This window comes from Rana temporaria, chromosome 1, assembly GCF_905171775.1.
Source record: "Rana temporaria chromosome 1, aRanTem1.1, whole genome shotgun sequence".
Taxonomy (NCBI): Eukaryota; Metazoa; Chordata; class Amphibia; order Anura; family Ranidae; genus Rana; species Rana temporaria.
Window position 1 is genome coordinate 7,652,275 of NC_053489.1, and position 24,015 is coordinate 7,676,289.

The following is a 24,015-nucleotide window of genomic DNA, read 5'->3' on the forward strand; positions in this document are numbered from 1 at the left end:
AGCTAGGCCAAGGCACGCCACAGGCCTTGGTGGTTGGGGTCACTACGTATTACGGGTGAAGATTCTGACTACAAACATAAATTGCAGCCTCACTGTGCCCATCAATTGCCTCCACTGTGACCATCAATTGCCTCCACTGTGACCATCAAACGCAGCCACTGTGCCCATCAAACGCAGCCACTGTGCCATCAATTGTCGCAACTGTGCCCCTCAATTGTCGCCACTGTGCCATGCCACCAATTGGCGCCACTATGCCATGCCATTGTCGCCCACCACTGTGCCATGCCATTGTCGCCCGCCACTGTGCCATGCCAAACGCAGCCACTGTGCCATGCCATTGTCGCCACTGTGCCCATCAATTGTCGCCACTGTGCCATGCCATCAATTGGCGCCACTGTGCCATGCCATTGTCGCCACTCTGCCATGCCAAACGCAGCCACTGTGCCATGCCACTGTCGCCACTGTGCCCATCAATTGTCGCCACTGTGCCATGCCAAACGCAGCCACTGTGCCATGCCATTCTTGCCACCATCAATTGCCACCAGATTGCCCCAAAATAACGGCAGATTGACACACCACACCCCCCATAGCCCCACCCTGCCCGGCACTTACTTTTCTCATTCAGCCATCCTCCTCCACGATCCCTCGATGTCTTCTCCCGCCCCTCGATGACGCTTCAGCCAATCAGGTTACCGGTAACCAGATCCAGTGAACCCTGATTGGCTGAGACGCGTGTCAGTGTTAACCAGGGAACGCGCACCCCTGGTTAATTATTTGGAAGCCGATTACAGCCCTCAGGCTGTAATCAGGAAAGCCTATCAGAGTCGCTGTCTCTGATAGACATTTCCACAGCCAACCAGCTGCCTTTATGGCCGGCGCCTCGCCATCTGAATAGTGGGCGGCAGCGGTGACAATACATAGATTCATGCAATGCATGAATCTATGTATTGTTTTCAGTGGCGGTGCAGGAGAGAGAGGGGTGGTGCTCCTGCGCCTTCTATGGACGCACCGCCACTGGTGTGTGTATATATATGTGTGTGTGTATGTATATACAGTATGGCCCGGATTCACATACATCGGCGCATATTTCTGCCGGCGTAGTGCATCTCATATGCGCTACGCCGACGTAACACATAGAGGCAAGCACAGTATTCACAAAGCACTTGCTCCCAACGTTGCGCCGGCGTAACGTAAAATCGTAGGCGTAAGCCGGCCTAATTCAAAGTAGGTGGAAGTGGGCGTGATCCATTTAAATGAAGCGTAACCCCATGCAAATGATGGGCCGAACGAACGGCGCATGTGCTGTCCCGTGGACGTATCCCAGTGAGCATGCTCCGACTCACGTCAATATACTCCCTAAGATACGACGGCTCAATGCCTACAACGTGAACGTAACCTACACCCAGCCCTATTCATGTACTACTACGTAAACGACGTAAAATACGACGGCTGTTCCCTGGTCCAAACCTTTGCATGAGTTGCGCCTCATAGATGGGGAATAACTATACGCCGGACGTAAGCCTTACGCAAACCGCGAATTCTATGCGCCGGGCGCAACTACATTCGTAAATCGCTGTATCTCCCTCATTTGCATATTTGCAATGAGGCGGCCAGCGTAAATATGTGCCCAAGATAGGCCGGCGTAGGAAAGTTACGTCGGTCGGAGGGAGCCTATTTTCAGGCGTATCTAGTTCTGTAGGCACGGCGCATAGATACGACGGTGCACATTTACACCTACGCGGCGTATCTGTAGATACGTCGGCATAAGTGCTACGTGAATCCGGGCCCACATGTGTTCCCTCCAGTCAAACAGTTAAAAGTTAATTGTATACTCTCATACATAATTATTTTTTCATGTATTATTATTATTACTTCTTTCTAAATGTGTGGGGAGATCTCTTTTTCTTTTCTCTCTCCTTGTTCTGTCTCTGTGGTGATTATATCCTTTTTTATTGTCTTTATTCTCATTATAAATGTGTAGGGTGATCTCTCTGTGTCATTTCCTCCTCTATCTCTGTACACCCCCCTCCCTCCCCCGTCACTGTTATTCTGATTGCGTCACCATCTCCTCGGTTAACCCCGTGCTTCGGATCTCCTCCCCCCCTTCAAACTTCCGCGCCTTTTCTTCTATTTAGAAGTGCGAGGAAGGAAGGAAAGTCGCTCTCTCTCTCTTTGCTGCATTCACCTGTCCCCCCGAGGTATGCTTTTACTGCTTGTATAAAATGTTATAAAAGATACAAATGTATCCAATGATTATACTTTTCTTTTTTTCTTCTTTTTTACATTTTTGTGCTCTAATGCCCCGTACACACGATCGGATTTTCCGATGGCCTAAAATCCGATGGCATTTTGCGTCGGAATTCCGTTCAAGCTGTCTTTGCCTACACACTGTCAGACCAAATTCCGACGTAAAAACACTACGACGAGCCGAGAAAAATACATTTCAATGCTTCCGAGCATGCGACTTGATTCTGAGCATGCGTGATTTTTTTCATCGGAAAAAAAATTAAAACATGTTCTATTTCTAAACACCGACGGAAAAAAAAGTCCGATGGGGCCCACGCACTATTGGAATTTCCGATGGAAAAAAGTCCATCTGACTTTGGGGTTAATTTACTAAGAATGGAGCAGGTAGAATTGGGATCGGCTGTGCATCAACGGCGGATCCAGGGGGGGGGGCAACAGGGCAATTGCCCCCCCGAGGCAATCATGTCACATTGGCTTTTAAACTGCTTTTTCGGTGCCTGCAGCTCCCGCTGCCGAGTCTCTCACTCTCTCTCCCTCTCTCATCACCAGGGCTGGTAGGCTGCCTGTCCTGAGGCTGCTTTGAGCTGTAGCTGACTGCAGCGCTCCCCCTCTCTCCTGCGTGTATGACATCGGGCATCTCTGGCTGTGTGTGAGAGTTGGGTCTGTGTTCGGCTGTGCTGCCTGTGCTAGACCTGCTCATGTGATAGTAGATGGAACACTGATTGAATCAGTGTTTTGTCTATCACACAAGCCCGTCTAGGGGGGGACTTTGCTAGAGCACACTGCCCTGCCGAACACAGACCTACAGCTCCTGTTTGTTCCATGACACACGTCGGGAGAGGAGATACCTGCTGTGTGTGATCGAGGCAATGCCATGGTGAGTGCCATGCACAGTGTGGCTGCATTAATAGACAAAAGTGGGGCTGCATTCATATACAGAAGTGGGGCTGCATTCATAGACACAAGTGGTGCTGCATTCATAGACACAAGTGGGACTGCATTCATAGACACAAGTGGGGCTGCATTCATAGACACAAGTGGGGCTGCATTCATAGACACAAGTGGTGCTGCATTCATAGACACAAGTGGGACTGCATTCATAGACACAAGTGGGGCTGCATTCATAGACACAAGTGGGGCTGCATTGATATACACAAGTGGGGCTGCATTGATATACACAAGTGGGGCTGCATTGATATACACAAGTGGGGCTGCATTGATATACACAAGTGGGTCTGCATTGATATACAAAAGTGGGGCTGCATTGATATACAAAAGTGGGGCTGCATTGATATACAAAAGTGGGACTGCATTAATATACAAAAGTGGGACTGAATTTATACACAAAGGTGGGGCTGCGTTCATATGCACAGTGAGGCTGCAATGGTGGGCACTGATGAGGCTGCATTGATCTCTTGTACCATGTGTTCAGTCTCTGACCATCCCTTGTACCATGCCTGCAGTCTCTGACCATCTCTTATACCATGTGTTCAGTCTCTGACCATCCCTTGTACCATGCCTGCAGTCTCTGACCATCTCTTGTACCACGTCTGCAGTCTCTGACCATCCCTTGTACCACGTCTGCAGGCTCTGACCGTCCCTTGTACCACGTCTGCAGTCTCTGACCATCTCTTGTACCTCGCCTGCAGTCTCTGACCATCTCTTATACCACTTCTGCAGTCTCTGACCATCCCTTGTACCATGCCTGCAGTCTCTGACCATCTCTTATACCATGTCTGCAGTCTCTGACCATCCCTTGTACCACATCTGCAGTCTCTGACCATCTCCTGTACCACGTCTGCAGTCTCTGACCATCTCCTGTACCACGTCTGCAGTCTCTGACCATCTCCTGTACCACGTCTGCAGTCTCTGACTATCTCTTATACCATGTCTGCAGTCTCTGACCATCCCTTGTACCAGGTCTGCAGTCTCTGACCATCTCCTGTACCACGTCTGCAGTCTCTGACCATCTCCTGTACCACGTCTGCAGTCTCTGACCATCTCCTGTACCACGTCTGTAGTCTCTGACCATCTCCTGTACCACGTCTGCAGTCTTTGACCATCCCTTGTACCACGTCTGCAGTCTCTGACCATCCCTTGTACCATGTCTGCAGTCTCTGACCATCTCCTGTACCACGTCTGCAGTCTCTGACCATCTCTTGTACCATGCCTGCAGTCTCTGACCATCTCTTGTACCATGTCTGCAGTCTCTGACCATCCCTTGTACCATGCCTGCAGTCTCTGACCATCTCTTGTACCACGTCTGCAGTCTCTGATCATCCCTTGTACCATGTCTGCAGTCTCTGATCATCCCTTGTACCATGCCTGCAGTCTCTGACCATCTCTTGTACCACGTCTGCAGTCTCTGATCATCCCTTGTACCACGTCTGCAGTCTCTGACCATCTCCTGTACCACGTCTGCAGTCTCTGACCATCTCTTGTACCATGTCTGCAGTCTCTGACCATCTCCTGTACCATGTCTGCAGTCTCTGACCATCTCTTGTACCATGTCTGCAGTCTCTGACCACCTCTTGTACCATGTCTGCAGTCTCTGACCATCTCTTGTACCATGTCTGCAGTCTCTGACCATCTCTTGTACCATGTCTGCATTCTCTGACCATCTCTTGTACCACGTCTGCAGTCTCTGACCATCTCCTGTACCACGTCTGCAGTCTCTGACCATCTCTTGTACCATGTCTGCAGTCTCTGACCATCTCTTGTACCATGTCTGCAGTCTCTGACCATCTCTTGTACCATGTCTGCAGTCTCTGACCATCTCTTGTACCATGTCTGCAGTCTCTGACCATCTCTTGTACCATGTCTGCATTCTCTGACCATCTCTTGTACCATGTCTGCAGTCTCTGACCATCTCTTGTACCATGTCTGCAGTCTCTGACCATCTCTTGTACCACGTCTGCAGTCTCTGACCATCTCCTGTCCCATGTCTGCAGTCCCTGACAATCTCTTGTACCATGTCTGCAGTCTCTGACCATCTCTTGTACCACGTCTGCATTCTCTGACCATCTCTTGTACCATGTCTGCAGTCCCTGACAATCGTCTACAAACTATGGGATAGATTTATCGCATTTATATTTAAATATTTTTTACTAGTAATGGCGGCGATCATTGATTTTTTAGCGGTACTGCAACATTGCAGCGGACACACCGGACACCTAATTGAGTTCTGTAAGCAACACCTTATTTTCTGGCAGTGCCCCTCCCGAGACTAGACTCTGGATCCACCCTTGGGTTCCGCTGCTTGATCGTTCTTATAGGTGGCGGGAAGGGACAACCCGTAAGTAAACAAAGCCGCGTTTGTGGCTAGCAAGCAACACTAATCATGAGATCGGTGACATTTTTTTCACCGATCTCCAGCCTGGAGGAGAGATGTGGGGGGGGGGGGGGGGGTCTTAGTGACCACCCCGCATCTCTCCATAAAGAGGACCTGTCACACACTATTCCTATTACAAGGGATGTTTACATTCCTTGTAATAGGAATGAAAGTGTAAAAAAAAAAAAAAATGAAAAGAATAAAAAAAGAAAATTAAAATGCCCCTGTCCCCGGTAGCTTGCACGTAGAAGCAAACGCACACGTAAGGCACGCCGACATATGTAAACGCAGTTTAAACCACACATATGAGGTATTGCCGCGTGCGTTAGCATGCCAGCAACAATTCTAGCACTAGATCTCCTCTGTAAATCAAAACTGGTAGCCTGTAAACATTTTCAAAGCGTTGCCTATGGAGATTTTTAAGTACCGAAGTTTGGCGCTATTCAATGAGTATGCGCAATTTTAAAGCGTGACGTGTTAGGTATCTATTAACTCGTTGTAACATCATCTTTCATATTTTACAAAAAAATTGGGCTAACTTTACTGTTTTGTTATTTTTTTTTTATTCATGAAACAATTATTTTCCCAAAAAAAGGCGTTTGAAAAATTATTGCGCAAATACCGCGCAAGATAAAATGTTGCAATGACCGTCGTTTTATTCCCTAGGGTGTCTGCTAAAAAAACCTAAATAATGTTTGGGGGTTCTGCGTAATTTTCTAGCAAAAGAATTATGATTTGTACATGTAGGAGAGAAGTGCCAGAATAGGCCCGGTATGTAGGTGGGTATAAAAGCCCGGTATGGAAGAGGTTAAATAGCACCATCCATTTACACAGCACTTTACATGTATGGGTATATTGTACAGTCGCATCAGTCCCTGCCCTCAAAGAGCTTACAATTTAAGGTCCCTAACTCACATTCATACATATACCATAGCTCCCAACTGTCCCTGATTTGGAGCAAAGTCCCTCTGTCCCTCTTTCCTCCTAATTAATGCAGAGAGAGCATACAGTAGGCCGGGTCAGGAGTAAGTAATGCAGAGGGAACAGGGGTCATGTCAGGAGTAAGTAATGCAGAGGGAACAGGGGTCATGTCAGGAGTAAGTAATGCAGAGGGAACAGGGGTCATGTCAGGAGTAAGTAATGCAGAGGGAACAGGGGTCATGTCAGGAGTAAGTAATGCAGAGGGAACAGGGGTCATGTCAGGAGTAAGTAATGCAGAGGGAACAGGGGTCATGTCAGGAGTAAGTAATGCAGAGGGAACAGGGGTCATGTCAGGAGTAAGTAATGCAGAGGGAACAGGGGTCATGTCAGGAGTAAGTAACGTAGCGAGAGAAGAGGTCAGATCAGGAGTAAGTAATGCAGAGAGTGAAGATGTCTGGTTAGGAGTAAGTAACACAGAGTAACACAGAGAGAGAAGAAGTCAAATCAGGAGTAAGTAAAACATTGATAGGAGAGGTCAGATCAGGAGTGTAACGGTCACCACCGTTTACGACCTTCCATCCCATCCACGACAGCTTATCGACACTCCAACCAACAGGACCCGATCCATAAGAATTCCCCCCAGACACGAGACACACAGCTCTGTGCTTCTGGTTTCAAATGTAATGATACTTTAATGGTCTCAGCTTTTTATACAGTACAAGGCATTAAAGCAACAATGAGATCTTCACCCCCTAATCACACACTAAGGCTAATTACTAAACATTCCTTAATTAACAGCATAACAACAAACCCATCACACACTGAGTTTCCTAGGCAGACATTTCGTCTCCGCATGCAGCTTGACACCTATTCACACCTCTGAGCATCAATAGGTTTTAGACAGTGTTATCACACAATTAAATGTCTTCCAGGAGCCTGACTCAATTAGCATGTCACTAGTCAGGGCTAATCATAGAATGAGTCACTATTGACTGGTTGGGCCAACATCCTGCAGTATCTCAAAATCCTGCAATACGAACTATCAGTGATGTCAAATCCCATGTAATACATGAATTATGATTCACTTGCCACCCCATGCCCAAAAGGCACAGGGTGGACTCAGACCCAAGAGTTATCAGTCACGCTGACACAGGAGTATCCCCCATCCTCACAAAGTCTTTGGGTGTCCCGGGTCATTCCGTTACATCTCTCCCCTTTTGGTGGGAGACTGACACAGGAGGAGACCCCGAACGGGTTGACTCCGAAGTCAGTCAGTAGATCCAGTCCTCCAATGCTGGTATCCATACCGTACCCCAAATAAATTGCTCCAAACAGAGCATTACTCACCCTGCCAACCTCTGTCTCTCTCAGAGAACCTGCCTGCCGCTGGGGAGAGGCCTGGACTGGCCCTTCTCCCTGGAGTCCTTTCAGCCGCTGGAGAGAAGACAGGGTGGCTGGGCTCAGTTCATCATGCTTCTGGGGATCTGGGCCAACTGGCCACCATTCCTGGGGTATACAGACAAATCTTTCACCGCTCCAGGTGAGCCTCGTGTATCATTGAGGGTTGTTGAACCACCAGGGTGCCGGCGATGCTAATTATAGCAAATGGACGAAAAAACTCTGGATAGCCGCACTCCAAAATAACTAAAATAAAGTTGGTCTTTTATTCAAATGCACATGCATTCATCGCAAACAACAGATACAGAAATGGCCGACACGTTTCACGCTGTACTTCAGCGCTTAGTCATTCCTGGGGTATACCAGTGGAGACTGAAGTCCCATCCACTGGTGGTAGAAAATCCCCCGATGCTTGCAAAGCAAAGCCGACATCCCCCTGTCTCTGTGACGCACCATTTTCTGGGGTTGTGTCAGTGGAGACCACAGTCCCATCCACTGCCCCAGGAACTCCCTCTCCTGCTAGGTGAGAGCAGAGGCTTGTGGCACTCTGCTCCGTTGCCAGCCCTTCTGCTGGGTCGCTTTGAGGGGAGACCACAGTCCCATCCCCCGATGTCAGCTCAAGCTGCAGTTGTGTGCCGCAGCCAGTAGCATCCTGCCCTGCTGCCAGGGATTCAGCTGGGGGTAAATGCTTTACCACCACAGTTTGTTACTGGGGAGAGGGGCCAATTGCCCCGGCTCCCTGGAACTCCACTTCCATGGTGACTGGCATCTGTACCTCTCCCCTCTCTTCGGTAGTGTTGAGCGGAATACGCCATATTCGATTTCGCGATATATCACGAATATATAGACGAATATTCGTGAAATATTCGTTAAAATCGAATATTCGTGATATTTTATCAAAAAAAAATTTGGCGAAATTTTGCTAATGCGAAATTGATTGCGAAATTCTCGTGCGCGCATGCACGCTAAGAACACGCGAGAACGGAGATCATTTCCTGGATCTTTGCCAGTCGATTTTCGGATCGCTATTTTGTGCTGCCCAGCGAAGCGAAGATGGTGGGGAGTAACTTTTCATCCAGTGAGGAAAAACTGCTGATTAGTGTAAGTAATTTCACCACTGTTATTTCATTATCTTTAACTGCATTTTAGACTAGTTTAAAAGTTAGGATATAAGATCAGATATTAGTATTTCCCAAACAGTGTGTCTCCAGCTGTTGCAAAACTACAACTCCCAGCATGCCTGGACAGTTTGCTGATGTGTGTGTGGGGGGGGGGGTAAACTTTATTGGGGGGGGGGGAAATGTGAGAAAGGAGTGTTTTTTGTTTTTTTAGCAAGACAGGCCCGCAGACAAAGACGCAGACAAAGACGCAGACAAAGACGTAGACAGCTACTAAACTAGAATAAAACTACTACACCTAAAACTTTATTTATTTTTTACACGGACAAAGACGTAGACTACGACACGGACAGCTACTAAACAGGAACTAAATACTACACCTAAAACGTTTTTTTTTTTTATTTTTTTTTTACACGGACAAAGACGTAGACTACGACACGGACAGCTACTAAACAGGAACTAAAATACTACAGCTAAAACGTTTTTTTCGTTTTTTTTTTTTTTTTTTAGACTGAAGGACGCAGACAAGGACGAGGACTACAAATACTAAACTAATATGCACTAAACACTAAGGCCCCGTACACACCATAGAATCCATCCGCGGATAAATCCCAGCAAATGGGTTTCAGCGGATAGATCCTATGGTGTGTACACGCCAGCGGATCTGTTTCCGCGGATAAATCTCCCCTGGGATGGATTCCAGCAGATGAATATTTGCTGACATGCAGAACAAATCCATCTGCTGGAATCCATTCCAACGGATGGATCCGCTCGTCTGTACAGACTTACCGGATCCATCCGTCCGAAGGGATCCCCCGCATGCGTCGTAATGATTCGACGCATGCGTGGAATTCCTTATATGACAGCGTCGCGCACGTCACCGCGTCATAATCGCGGCGACGGCGCGACACGTCATCGCCAGAGGATTTCGGCGCGGATTTCAATGCGATGGTGTGTACACTCCATCGCATGAAAATCCGCCGAAATCCTCGAGAGGATTTATCCGCGGAAACGGTCCGCTGGACCGTATTCGCGGATAAATTCTATTGTGTGTATGGGGCCTAACTCTACTTACACAAACTTATATGACTAAACTAAAGCTAATTTTTTTTTTTTTTTTTACACTGACTGACAAGGACAAAGACGAGGACTACAAATAATAAACTAATATGCACTAAACCAGGGGTCTCAAACTCAAATTACTTGAGGGCCACAAGACAAGTTTTCATATCCCATGGGGGGCCGCATACAAACTTTCAAACTTCAAAAACAACAGTACTGGTGTCAGCGAACACATTATTAACCCCCAGCACTGGTGTGAACGGACGCATTTTTACCCCCCAGCACTGGTGTCAGTGGATGCATTATTAACCCTGACCACTACACTGCACACGACACACTGACCACTGAACAATACACACTGACCACTGAACAATACACACTGACCACTACACACTGACCACTGACCACTACACACTGACCACTACACACTGACCACTGACCACTACACACTGACCACTACACACTGACCACTACACACTGACCACTACACACTGACCACTACACACTGGCCACTACACACTGGCCACTACACTACACACTGGCCACTACACTACACACTGGCCACTACACACCCCACTGGCCACTACACACCCCACTGGCCACTACACACCCCACTGACCACTACACACTGACCACTCACCATCAGGGCACAGCACATCAGGGCACAGAGCCCAGCACATCAGGGCACAGAGCCCAGCACATCAGGGCACAGCGCACATCAGGGTACAGGGCACAGCGCACATCAGGGCACAGCACATCAGGCCACATCAGGGTACAGGGCACAGCACATCAGGGCACAGCGCACATCAGGGTACAGAGTCCAGGACATCAGGGTCCAGGGCACAGCACACATCAGGGTACAGGGCACAGCGCACATCAGGGTACAGGGCACAACACATCAGGGTACAGGGCACAACACATCAGGGCACAGCACATCAGGCCACATCAGGGTACAGGGCATGGCATATCAGGACAAGGCACATGGCATATCAGAGCCCAGCACATCAGGGTACAGGGTACAGAGCCCAGCACATCAGGGTACAGAGCCCAGCACATCAGGGTACAGAGCCCAGCACATCAGGGTACAGAGCCCAGCACATCAGGGTACATGGGGCACATCAGGGTACATGGGGCACAATCGGGGCACATCAGGGTACATGCGGCACATCAGCCACATCAGGGTACATGGGGCACATCGGGGTACATGGGGCACATCGGGGTACATGGGGCGCATCAGAGCACATGGGGCTCATCAGAGCACATGGGGCACATCGGGGTACATGGGGCGTATCGGAGCACATGGGGCACATTAGGGTACATGGGGCGCATTAAGGCACATCAGGGTGCATGGGGCACATTAAGGCACTTCAGGGTGCATGGGGCACATCCACGGTACATGGGGCACATGAGGGTACATGGGACATATGAGGGCACAATCAGGGTACATGGGGCACATGACTTCACAATCGGGGTACATGGGGGCCACAATTGGGGTACATGGGGCCACAATTGGGGTACATGGGGCCACAATTGGGGTACATGGGGGCACAATCAGGGTACATGGGGGCCCAATCAGGGCACATTCAGGGTACATGGGGCACAATCACGGCACATGTCAGCGTTTACTTGTGTTTTTTTCTTCACATGCAGAGTAGCGCAGGAAGCGTCTGTCATAAGTTCACTTCTCAGGCCCCGTACTCACGACCAAACATGTCTGCTGAAACTGGTCCGCAGGCCAGTTTCAGCATACATGTTCGGTCGTGTGTAGGCGCGAGCGGGCCGAATTCCAGCAAACATTTGCCCGCCGGGCCTTTTCCCAGCGGACAAATATTCCTGGACTTGTTTTAAAACCGTCCGCTGGAATCCTGTCCGCTCGGACATGTACGGTCGTCAGTACAGACCTACCGTACATGTCCAGGCGCCCGCCGTCCCTCGCATGCGTCGAATGACTTTGACGCATGCGTGGAAGCATTTTAAAGGCGGGCCGCCCACGTCGCTGCGTCATTGTCGCGGCGACACCGCGTCATCGACGCGGCGACACCGCGGACACGCCCCGCGTATTGTTTACGCGCGGACTTCTGTACGATGGTGTGTACAACCATCGTACAGAAGCCCTCTGGCAGACATGTATGGTGAAAACGGTCCGACGGACCGCTTTCACCATACATGTTTGGTCGTGAGTACCCGGCCTCAGTCTCACGCTGCGGCTGCTCCTCGACCCCCGGCGGCCCCCCCCCTCTCTTCTCGTCCATCCCAGGTGATATCACAAGCAACTGTGATTGGACGAGAAGAGAGGGGGGGCGGAGAGCAGCCGCAGCGTGAGACTGAGAAGTGAACTTATGACATTGACGCTTCCTGCGCTACTCTGCATGTGAAGGAAATCTACTCCCCCCCCACTTCCGCGGCACCCCCCGCCCTGCCTGCGGGCCATTTTCAACCAGTCCGCGGGCCGCAAATGGCCCGCGGGCCGGTACTTTGAGACCACTGCACTAAACACTAATGCCGCGTACACACCATCGTTTTCTGCGATGGAAAAAAGCGACGCTTTATGTGCTTTAAAAAAACGTCATTTTTCAAACTTCAATTTGAACAACGACGTAGCATACACACCATCGCTTTTTCACAACGCTCTAGCACAGCGCAGTTCCGTCAATCACGCACTACGTCACTATAAAGGGTCGTTTCCATGCGGAAGACGGCCTCTTTTGCTGATATCGTGTTGCTGCGTGTTAGTAAAAGTTTGGTGAGATACGATTCGTGATTTTCAGTGACTGTGCTTTAAATTTCGTTTTCTGTCGTACAGTTTGTCTATTTGTTGTCGGATCTGTGATACAGTGCTTGTACTAAGGACGTATTTGTTTAGGCATTACGTTTGGTGTGCACGGTGCTGTTTAGCAGGTCGTTCTTCAAAGGCCATTCTTTACTTCAGGGCGTAATTTTTAGTCTGATCTGATTTGACGACCGTTTTCTAGCCATGTTGCGGGTACGAACTCGTCGCCGAGATCGTGCTGTGCTTGTTGTTAGGATGTGTGCTGCATCCCAGCGACGGTCCATGAACAGGGTGAGGAGGAGGTTGTGGACCAAGAACTGGTTGCTACGCAGGGACCAGTTCTCTCATATGCCTCTGCTGCGGGAGATCCGAGAAAATAACCCTGATGATTTCAGGAATTTTCTTAGGATGTCTGACCCCGTATTTCAGCAGCTTTTGGCTTTGGTGTCGCCATATATCACCAGGCAGGACACCGTTATGCGGGAAGCCATCACTGCTGAGCAGAGGCTAGTTGCTACGTTGCGCTACCTTGCAACAGGGAGAAGTCTGCAGGACTTGAAGTTCTCGACGGGCATCTCCCCCCAGGCTCTGGGCCTCATAATCCCTGAGACCTGTTCGGCCATCATTCAGGTTCTTCAGGAGGACTATGTTAAGGTAAGTGGTGTTCTTTCAATGGTCAAACTAATTCCCAAAAAAAAAAAAAAAAAAGTAATAATTTTCTAATATGCTCAGAATGCTCACTTTGTCTCTATGTATGCTGTTCTACACAATTAGTAAAGCCCTACATGTTTATTTAATTTAGCCAACCTGTCCATCATTCTATGTTGTGGGCAAACCCACCTAGCATAGTCCCTATCTTCCCGTTTATTTGTGGCCTCCATTGTAGTGCTGCATTTTGTGTGTCCCTATATCCCCGTTTATTTGTGGCCTCCATTGTAGTGCTGCATTTTGTGTGTCCCTATATCCCCGTTTATTTGTGGCCTCCATTGTCCAAACCCCCCCCCCTAGATTTTTGAAATACATACTAATAATTATTTTTCTTATTTAGATATTTTTTGGGGGGTTGTTTCTCATCTCATCTTGAGCCCCACTCCCCCTAAATATATTTTTTAAACATCAGAGGGGGGTGATTAATATGCTTAATTGTTCACATTTTTTTTTTTAATACTAACCTTTTTTGTTGAATTGTTGGTGGGATCCCTTGTAATTTTAGCTATATTCTGTTTAAAATCTTTGTTCTAATGTTTTTTATTTTTTCTTTCTATCCAGTTCCCCACCACGCCACAGGAATGGCAGACTGTGGCAGCGGACTTCTCCCAGCGTTGGAACTTTCCGAACTGTGGAGGAGCCATTGATGGCAAGCACATCCGCATTGTGCCCCCACCCCATAGTGGATCCCATTTCTTCAATTATAAGGGATTCCACAGTGTTGTTTTGATGGCGGTGGTCTCAGCAAATTACGAGTTTTTGTACGTGGATGTTGGGAAAAATGGCCGGATGTCGGACGGCGGTGTCTTTGCGGAGACGGAGTTCGCACAACGGCTTCGGTTGGAGGACCTAGGATTGCCACCTGCGGAGGAGAACGAAGAGGGTCTGCCCTTCGTGTTTGTAGCAGATGAGGCTTTTGGTTTGGGTCCCCACCTCATGAGGCCATTTCCCGTACGCACCCTCACCCATGAGAGGAGGGTTTTTAATTATCGGCTGGCCAGGGCAAGACATGTGGTAGAGAATGCCTTTGGAATCATGGCCAGCCGATTCAGATTGTTTTTAACAGCAATAAACATGGCGGAATACAAGTGGAATTATATTATACTATCTTGTTGCATTTTGCACAATTTTTTGAAAAGAAATTCTCAAACGTACCTGACGGTATTGCCTGATGAGGCTGATCTTGTGGCTCCGGAGCCGGGACATCAGGCTAGCCATAGAGGCTTGGCCCCCCAAACCGCACGTGCAGTGCGTCAATCCTATGTGGACTATTTTATGGGGAGGGGGGCCATTGCAATGCCTGATCTTGTTTAAAAAAATAAATTTACTTTTTGTTTGATGAAACAGTGTTTATTTGTTTGATTTTAGTTATTTGTAAGTTTTGGGGGGTAATGTTTCTTTTTCGTAGGTTCTCATCCAGCCATGTGTTTGGGATGTAATAAATTCCCATGAGTGTTAAATCTTAATAACTCTACAAATATGCCTGATTAATTTAATGAGTCTGCATTGATACCAATAACTACACACAAATTGTTTGGAGTCCAAAATGTTATTTATTTGTTACTTTTTTAGTTTTGATTAGTACAACAAATCATTTTATTTTTTTTTTTGGTCTTTTTTGATTATTTCAAAATATAAAATATTTTTTTTTTTTTTTGGTCTTTTTTGATGATTTAAAAATATAATATATTTTCTTAATTTTTTTGGTCTTTTTTGATTATTACAAAATATAATTTTTTTTTTTTTTTTTTTTGGTCTTTTTTGATTATTTCAAAATATAATATATTTTCTTTATTTTTTTGGTCTTTTTTGATTATTACAAAATATAATATTTTTTTTATTTTTTTTGGTCTTTTTTGATTATTAGAAAATATAATTTTTTTTTTTTTTTTTTTTTTTTTTTTAAATTCAAGGAAAAAAGAAAATACACCAAAAATTAAACCCTCCCCAAAACATTAATAAAATTTTTTAGCTGCCGTTCCAGCGTCTTGGCTTTGTGGCGTATTTCACGGCAGGCCAGACGTATGTCCTCAACTTGGGCCCTGCAGGTGAGAACCTCGCCGATGAGGAGCTGGGCACTATACGTGTCCAGTCCCTGACCAGCCCGATTTCCTCCTGAAATGTGGAACCAAAACATGTGTTAAAAGATTGTATGCCTATATCTATATTCACAGAAAATGTGGTAGATGTTACTTTACCGGATGTTGAGGCAGGTTCCTCTTCCTCTACATCCCTCGGGGGTGTGGCTTGATTGGCTTGTGCCTCCTGCCTTTGTGCTTCATTGTGCCCTACAAGATTGAAGAAAGGGAAAACATGAGGTTCAACCATTAAGAGCGGCCTGAAATGACACCCAAAAATTAAAAAATGCTAAACAAAAGGTCACTATTGTTGATTTTTAAACAATTATCAATAAAATAGACCAATATTTAATCCATTCACAAAGTAATCTCAAATCAGTTAACACAATTTTTACGTTTAGATATGTAAGCTAAACAAGTCTCCCCTGGATCTGCTCACCCCTGTGTGTGACCCAACATAGGTTGTGATTGTGACAAACAATTGTGCTACTGAGTACACATGTTCAATAATAAAAGGAGTAGCAAACGCTCCTTTTTGTGAATCTCAAGGTATTTACGTTTCTTCTAAAATAAGCTGAAACACATTTCCATCTAGTCCAGAATTGAATACACCTTTTTTTTAAGCCCCAAAAATGTCACAACTTTCATATTTGTGTCGACTAATTGGTCATAGGAGTCGTCGTTCATTCGCCCACAATTCCTCAATTTACGATTTTTGATCAGATACAGTGCTTCAACTCCCCTTTGCACATGCCAACTAGGCATGATGCCATTTCTCGTTAATATGGTCTTGGATTATTGAAAGTCACCGAATGAACGACGACTACGACGACTGCATCATGCGTCCACATTCATAATATTCATTTTATGGTCAACCTGGCACAAAAAAAAAAGGGCACAAAGAACACACAAAAATAATTAAATACACATGGAAAAAACTTACTTCTTCTTCGAATCACCTTATTAATTCGGTAAAGTTGGTGGGGTTCCCTTTTTTTCAAATCCGACCACCTTTTGCGCAGGTGCTCTCTGCTCCTGGTTTTACCAAACTTCCGCTGGAGCCTACGGATGACCTTCTCCATAATTTGTGCTTTTACTTTATTGGGATGCATGTAGGGGCCATGCTTGGCATCATAGTCCTCCCTCCTCAATATGGTGACCATCTCCACCATTTCATTAAATGACATGTTGGAGGCTCTGCAGCGGAATCTGCGGCGTGGTTGGGCCTGGCCTGCCTCCTGGCTTGAGCTGGAATACACCTCCATGTTGTCCATCTTTTCTCCCTCACCAAACGACAGAGAAGGGGCGTGGAAAGGACGATACCGAACGTCAGGGGCGGGGTGTCGTGCGGAGCGTCACGCGTGCGTAGTGTAAAAGGGATGGGACGTGTTTGGAAACGGCCTGCATAGTCTGTGGAAGAAGTCGTAATTCCCGATCTTTCCTAATAACGACGAGACGTAAGTTTTTAATTCCGACTTTATTATAGTGAATAGGGAATGAGTTTGTGGGCTAGTTAGGGGAAGTAAGCTAGTGCCTTTAATTACATTATGTTTTGGCTTCTGTTTCATGTGCAGAAAGAATGGATGCCTTCAAGGATGCGGACTTCCTCACAGACTTCATCCAAAAATGGAAAGAACATCCAGTTCTGTGGCAAACCAAAAGCACACTAAATAAAAACAAAGATGCCAGGGAGAAAGCTAGACAGAGCATGCTTGTTTTTGTGAAAACAAGGGTCCCCAACGCCACAACAGCCACTGTGAAAAATAAAATCAATTCCATCAGGGGCACCTACAGGGCCCAACGGGTCCAAGTCCTGGCCTCAATGAGGTCTGGGGCTGCAGCTGACTCCATCTACAAACCAACCCTGTGGTACTACAGTCAGCTGCAGTTCCTGGACGACCACATAGAGACCAGGCCATCCCTGTCTACCCTTCCCCCAAGAGGTAGCTCCCAGCTTCCCAGCAGCCAATCCTCCAGTCTTCCCTGCAGACAAGAGCAGACAAGCTCGGAGGAAGAGGAAGAGTTCCTGGAGGACCCCAATTGTGAGCCGTGGAGAATGGTATGTGTTTTTTGTTTGAATTTAGTTAGTATATGACAAGTATAGTAATAATGGTAAATGTATGTTACTATTGTTCTAAATTCTATGTGAATCTCGTAAAGTTTAGGGATAGGATCAATAGTCAGTAGTGGGAAAACATGATGGGGTCAAAATGGGCAAATTAATAATGTTGATGAAGGAGTGGGTGGCATTTTCAGATAGGCCAGTAGGGGGGGAGTAACGCAATACACCTGCAAGGGGTCCCAGATGGAAGACACCCTTTTTGAGTACTATCTAGTTGACACTAAATTGATTAACCTAATTTTTGGGTAAAAGGCCACTTATTTACTAAATTAGGCATGCAACAACCCACATAATTCCAGGGGGACCATGTCTGAAGGTGTTTAAGGGGCCACATAATTAAGGATGGCGACCCTGTGTGTAATATATATTGACATTCAATTTGCATCACTCATGATTGTAAAAATGTGTGTGATTAATGACAAACACAAATAACATATGTTCCTTTTTTTCATACACAGGCAGACCCAAGCCAGGAACAGCCAGGGCACACAGGGAGCCAGGAACAGCCAGGGCCCACAGTGAGCCAGGAAGAGACAGGGCCCACAGGGAGCCAGGAGGAGCCAGGGCCAACTGCAAGGCAGGAGGTGGCAGAGCCCACTGGGAGCCAGGAGGTGGCAGGCCCCAGTGGGACCCAGGAGGCACGCCGGCGGGATACCATCTCCCGGATCCCTCCATTCCGCAATCCCAATAAACGGCTCAGGAGTATGCGACAGATGGAGGAGGAGACCCAGGGCCTGCTTCGCCAAGCTACTGCAGCCATCCGAGAGCCACCCAGTGAAGTTGAGGGGTTCGCAGCGCTCATTGCAGCCAAGCTGTACAATCTGGAGCAGAGCCAGCGTGTGCGCTGCGAACTCCTCATGTTCGAAGCCATAACCATGGCATCCCTGGGGCAGCTCGATGACGACACCCACATTGTGCGGATTGCTCCTCCTGTCCTTGCTGCTCCTCCTGCTCCTGCTCCTGCTCCTGCTCCTGCTCCTGCTCCTGCTCCTGCTCCTGCACCTGCTCCTGCTCCTGCTTCTCCACCTCATGAGGCTGCTATGGCTCCTGCCACCTCATCTCCTCCAGGAACCCAGCCCCCAAGGACTCGGGCTTCCGGGAAGGCTGCAGGGAAGACTGCAGGGAAGGCTGCTGGGAAGAAAAGGGCGAAGAAATAATACGGTGCCCCTGATGGAATTTTTATGTGGACTCACAGGCTGTATTTGTGGCTTCGGGGACCCTTGTTTTCAGAAAAAAACAAGCATGCTCTAAAGTGCTGCCTACCCTGGCATCTTTGTTTTTATTATGTTGTGTTTTTGGTTTGCCACTTTTTTTTTTTCTAAATTTTTATGAAGACTAAAATAAAAATTTAATTTTCAGCCAAATTTAAACATGTTTCTTTATTGTAGATTTGAGAGATCAGTATTGAGTGGGCAGACCCATGACAAAAAAAATAATGAAAACATTAACAAGGTAAAAAAACATGCTTGTGGGTGAGTAAACTAAAAAATTAGGTTGTTGCATACACTTCACACACTCCTAAATAAAAAAATAATAGAGATTACTAATCAAATTGGTGAGAAAAATTTTAAAAAAAAATAAAAGGTGGACCAATATATATATTTAAAATGTTTAAGATGGAAGATACAACTAAATAACAGAACACAAACATAAACATTATCAAACAAGAAAGAAACTAATTAAAAGCTTGTCATAACTATGCAACAAGATCAGCCGCAACAAACGTCCATTTCTGGGTAGCAGTTAAAAGCAGGGGTTAAAGATGCGGTTTATTTTCTTGTCTATAAGCTGAAAAACACCTTAACGAATGTGCTGATTCCATTCTGAACAGTCGTTTTACATGAATGAGCGCTGCCGTCTCCTAACTTGCTTCTGAGCATGCGCGGGCTTAAATCGACGTTTTTACGTACACACGGTCAATGTTTAGAACACAGAAAACGACGTCGGCCAAAAACGACACATAAAATTGAAGCATGCTTCAATTTTTTTCTGTCGTTTTTTAGAAGACATAAAACGACGTTTTTGCCCACACACGGTCAATTAAATTGACGTTTTTGAAAATGACGTTTTTTTCCATCGCAGAAAACGATGGTGTGTACGCGGCATAACTCTACTTACACAAACTTATATGACTAAACTAAAGCTAATTTTTTTATTTTTTTATTTTTAATACACAAAACACAGACACTAAACACACACTAAACTAAGCTACCTTAAAGAAATGTACACTTACACTAACTACACAGAAATCTATCTAACACTAAGCTACACTAACCTGGACAAAACAACACAAATCTGAGCTTTTAGAAAAGCTGTTGGGTCTTTTGCTTTGAAAAAAGCAGTTGGTTATAGAAGCAGGAAACTCAGAACTGAAAGCACTATAGGAAGCACAATGCTCTAAGATCGCAATACACTGGAACAACGCACAGAAACACTCCACTCTCTCTAGCCACCTTGTGAATCTGCACTGAAATACTGCTGGGAGTGATCTTATATACTGGTCGTGCAGGCAGGTTCCTATTGGTTGCTATGGAGTTTGCTAACCTCTGACAACTGTGGTAGGAGAACTCTGATTGGCTCTGATGCAAAAGAAGGGCGGAGAAAGTATTCGCGAATATTCGTAATACGAATATTCGCGAAACCGAATATTCGTCAACATAAAAGGATCGCCTCAGCTACTCGGCCCAGGGTCTCTAATCATACCAGCAATGCTTTTAGATGTTGATGGAGATCACTAGGATGTGATCTGTTTTAAAAATAAATTTGAAAAAATACGAATATTCGTAATAGCGAATTTTGACCGCGATATTCCAGTTATTCGCGAATACTCGAATATGCAATATTCGTAACGAATATTCGCAATACGAATATTCTTGAGCAACACTACTCTTCAGTTGGTGCTGCTGTGACTTCTGCTGCTGCATCACCTCTTTGCTCTAGCCAAGTGGCATCCACAGCCGCTATAACCCGGTCTATGATCTCCGGTGGAGGATTAGGTCCATACTGTGCCAGTCCACGTCTAACAGCCCGGTCAAAAAACTCTTCATCGGGTGTCCTGTCTGTTACACTGGGGCTCTCAGCTCTATCCATTTCGACAAGTTGTGCGATAATGTCCCTTCTCTTACGGTTGCAGGCCGATCTGCCCCGGCTCTCCAGTAAGTCCTTGAGGGAAGAGAGCTTCAGCCGTTCATACAGCGTCTCCATCGTCCTGTGTCCTTGTAGCCGTCCTTTAAGCGATGGAATTATCCCACTGCTGTGCCACCACTGTAACGATCACCACCGTGTACGACCTTCCATCCCATCCACGACAGCTTATCGACACTCCAACCAACAGGACCCGATCCATAAGAATTCCCCCCAGACACGAGACACACAGCTCTGTGCTTCTGGTTTCAAATGTAATGATACTTTAATGGTTTCTTCTCAGCTTTTTATACAGTACAAGGCATTAAAGCAACAATGAGATCTTCACCCCCCTAATCACACACTAAGGCTAATTACTAAACATTCCTTAATTAACAGCATAACAACAAACCCATCACACACTGAGTTTCCTAGGCAGACGTTTCGTCTCCGCATGCAGCTTGACACCTATTCACACCTCTGAGCATCAATAGGTTTTAGACAGTGTTATCACACAATTAAATGTCTTCCAGGAGCCTGACTACAGGTCAGGAGTAAGTAATGTAGAGAGAGGAGAGGTCAGCTCAGGAGTAAGTAATGCAGAGAGGAGAGGTCAGCTCAGGAGTAAGTAACACAGAGAGAGGAGAGGACAGGTCAGGAGTAAGTAATGTAGAGAGAGGCGAGGACAGGTCAGGAGTAAGTAATGTAGAGAGAGGCGAGGACAGGTCAGGAGTAAGTAATGCAGAGAGAGGAGAGGTCAGGCCAGGAGTACCACAGAGAGAGCAAAGATTGGGTCAGGACTCAGGAGTAAGTAATGCAGAGAAAGCAGAGGTCAGGCCAGGAGAAGGTAACCATCAGGCTGCTTTTGAAACTTAGTAGAACAGAATTGATATTGTGGAGTCCCCGGGACCATAGCAGTACAGCAAAAACCTTGCAGAGCACTGACCCCAACTCAACAGCCGCACTGCGCAAGCGTTAATTCAAAAAGGAGGCGCCCGTGCGTCATTTACATCCACTGTATGTGCAGGCGGCCTTTGGACTGACTTGCTCTTGCTGGTGATTCCAGAGTCGCCCATTTTATAGGCACAGAATCCTCACAACGGGGACTCTCCTAAAACAACAGGCACAGATGGTAACCCTAGTTTAACCTTTTTGGTTACATTTTCATGTACGATATTCTTATGTATTTTTTCATATCCTTCGACATTACAAAGACCGTAAACACCGTATTCTTCTTGAGTGTCCGAGAATTTCATTTCTCGTTTTGTTTTACAGAGATGGCGTCTGCTGATCTGATGAAGGAGCTGGAATGTTCCGTCTGTCTGAGCATTTATACGGATCCCGTGATGCTGAAATGTGGACACAACTTCTGCCGGGAGTGTATCGATCGCGTGCTGGACACACAGAGGGGGTCTGGAACTTACTCCTGTCCTGAATGTAGAGGGGAGTTCCAGGAGCGACCTGCACTGCAGAGGAACATAACACTACGTAACATTTCGGAGAATTTCCAGTCTACTCAGCCCGATCAGAAGGAGTCCGGGGTCTTCTGTACTTACTGTATTCACACTCCTGTATCTGCTGTTAGATCCTGTCAGCTGTGTGAAGCTTCTCTGTGTGATAATCATCTGAAAGTTCACAGCAAGTCACCAGAACACGTTATAACTGATCCCGCCGCTTCTCCGGAGAACAGGAAATGTTCCCTTCATAAAAAAAGCCTGGAGTATTACTGCAAGGAAGACTCTACCTGTGTCTGCGTCTATTGTCTGATCGGTGAGCACAAAGGTCACCAGATGGAGTCACTGGACGAGGCCTCTGAAACAAAGAAGAATTTCCTGGCAAATGTTCTTCATAAACTGGCTACAAAGAGAAACGAGGCCGAGAAAAGAGTCCAGAGTCTGCAAGAGCATCAGAGAAAAGTACAAGGAAAAGCGGCTGGTGACACGGAGAGAATCACCGTCATGTTTAGAGACCTCAAGAGACGACTGGAAGACCTGGAGAGGAGGATCCTAAGCGACATCTCCGGGCAGGTAGAACGGGTCTCCGTCTCGGTGTTGGATCTGATTGAGAAGCTGGAAATGAAGAAGGTCGAGTTGTCCAGGAAGATGGGTATCATCGAGGAGCTGTGCAAAACGAAGGATCCGGTGACTATCCTACAGAGATCCGACAAAGCCGACTTGTGTGAGGATGGAGATAACAAGGACCTAAAGAGACACGACACACAGCTCCGGGATGGAGGGCTTCTGGACGTGGCTTGGATCACCCACATGTCCAAGACTTTATTGGATACAATAAAAGGCATAAATGTCTGCTTCTATGTACAGGAAGCCGCAGACGTATTATTGGATGTCAACACAGCCCATAATAATCTATTTATATCCGTTGACAAGAAATCGGCATCCCGGTTGAATATTGGCCAGAAACGCCCGGAAACACCAGCGAGATTTCAGTTTTCTTTTCATGTGATGAGCAGCCAACGTTTTACCTCGGGGCAACATTATTGGGAAGTGGATGTCGGGGGATCCGTTAGCTGGAGGGTTGGAATGTGTTACCCCAGTATGGAGAGGAAGGGATCGGATCATTCATGGATTGGAAGAAATAATAAGTCCTGGGGACTTTTCAGGAATAAAAATGAGTATTCGGTGGTACATAACCGTAAAGTGATAAACTTACCTGACAACGCCTCCAGTGATAGAGTCAGGATCTTTCTGGATTACGAAGGTGGACAGATTTCCTTCTATTCTGTGTGTGGTACAACGAGACACCTCCACACCTTCAGTGCCGCCTTCACCGAGCCCCTCTATGCTGTGTTGGGCGTATGGGAGGGTTTTGTTAGGGTATGTAAGGGGAACAGTAGATAGACTACATTCAAACGCCAATGCCCGCATCTTTGGTGAGGTTTCCAGTAGCCTCCCCAGTGTCCCTCATATGCAGCCTACCAGTGCCCAGCAGCCTCACCAGTGTCCCTCATATGCAGCCTATCAGTGCCCAGCAGCCTCACCAGTGTCCCTCATATGCAGCCTATCAGTGCCCAGCAGTCTCGCCAGTGTCCCTCATATGCAGCCTACCAGTGCTCAGCAGCCTCACCAGTGTCCCTCATATGCAGCCTACCAGTGCTCAGCAGCATCACCAGTGTCCCT

At 46.8% G+C, this 24,015-nt stretch overlaps 1 protein-coding gene across 1 annotated transcript; it reads left to right on the forward strand.

Moving 5' to 3' along the window:
• Positions 1–1,946: 1,946 nt before the first annotated feature.
• On the forward strand, positions 1,947–23,872 carry LOC120924366 (E3 ubiquitin-protein ligase TRIM11-like). The gene is made up of 2 exons (XM_040335293.1): positions 1,947–2,198; positions 22,154–23,872. Exon 2 carries the CDS (start codon positions 22,156–22,158, stop codon positions 23,734–23,736), a length of 1,581 nt encoding a protein of 526 aa, XP_040191227.1. The 5' UTR covers positions 1,947–2,198; positions 22,154–22,155; the 3' UTR covers positions 23,737–23,872.
• The last annotated feature ends 143 nt before the right edge of the window (positions 23,873–24,015 follow it).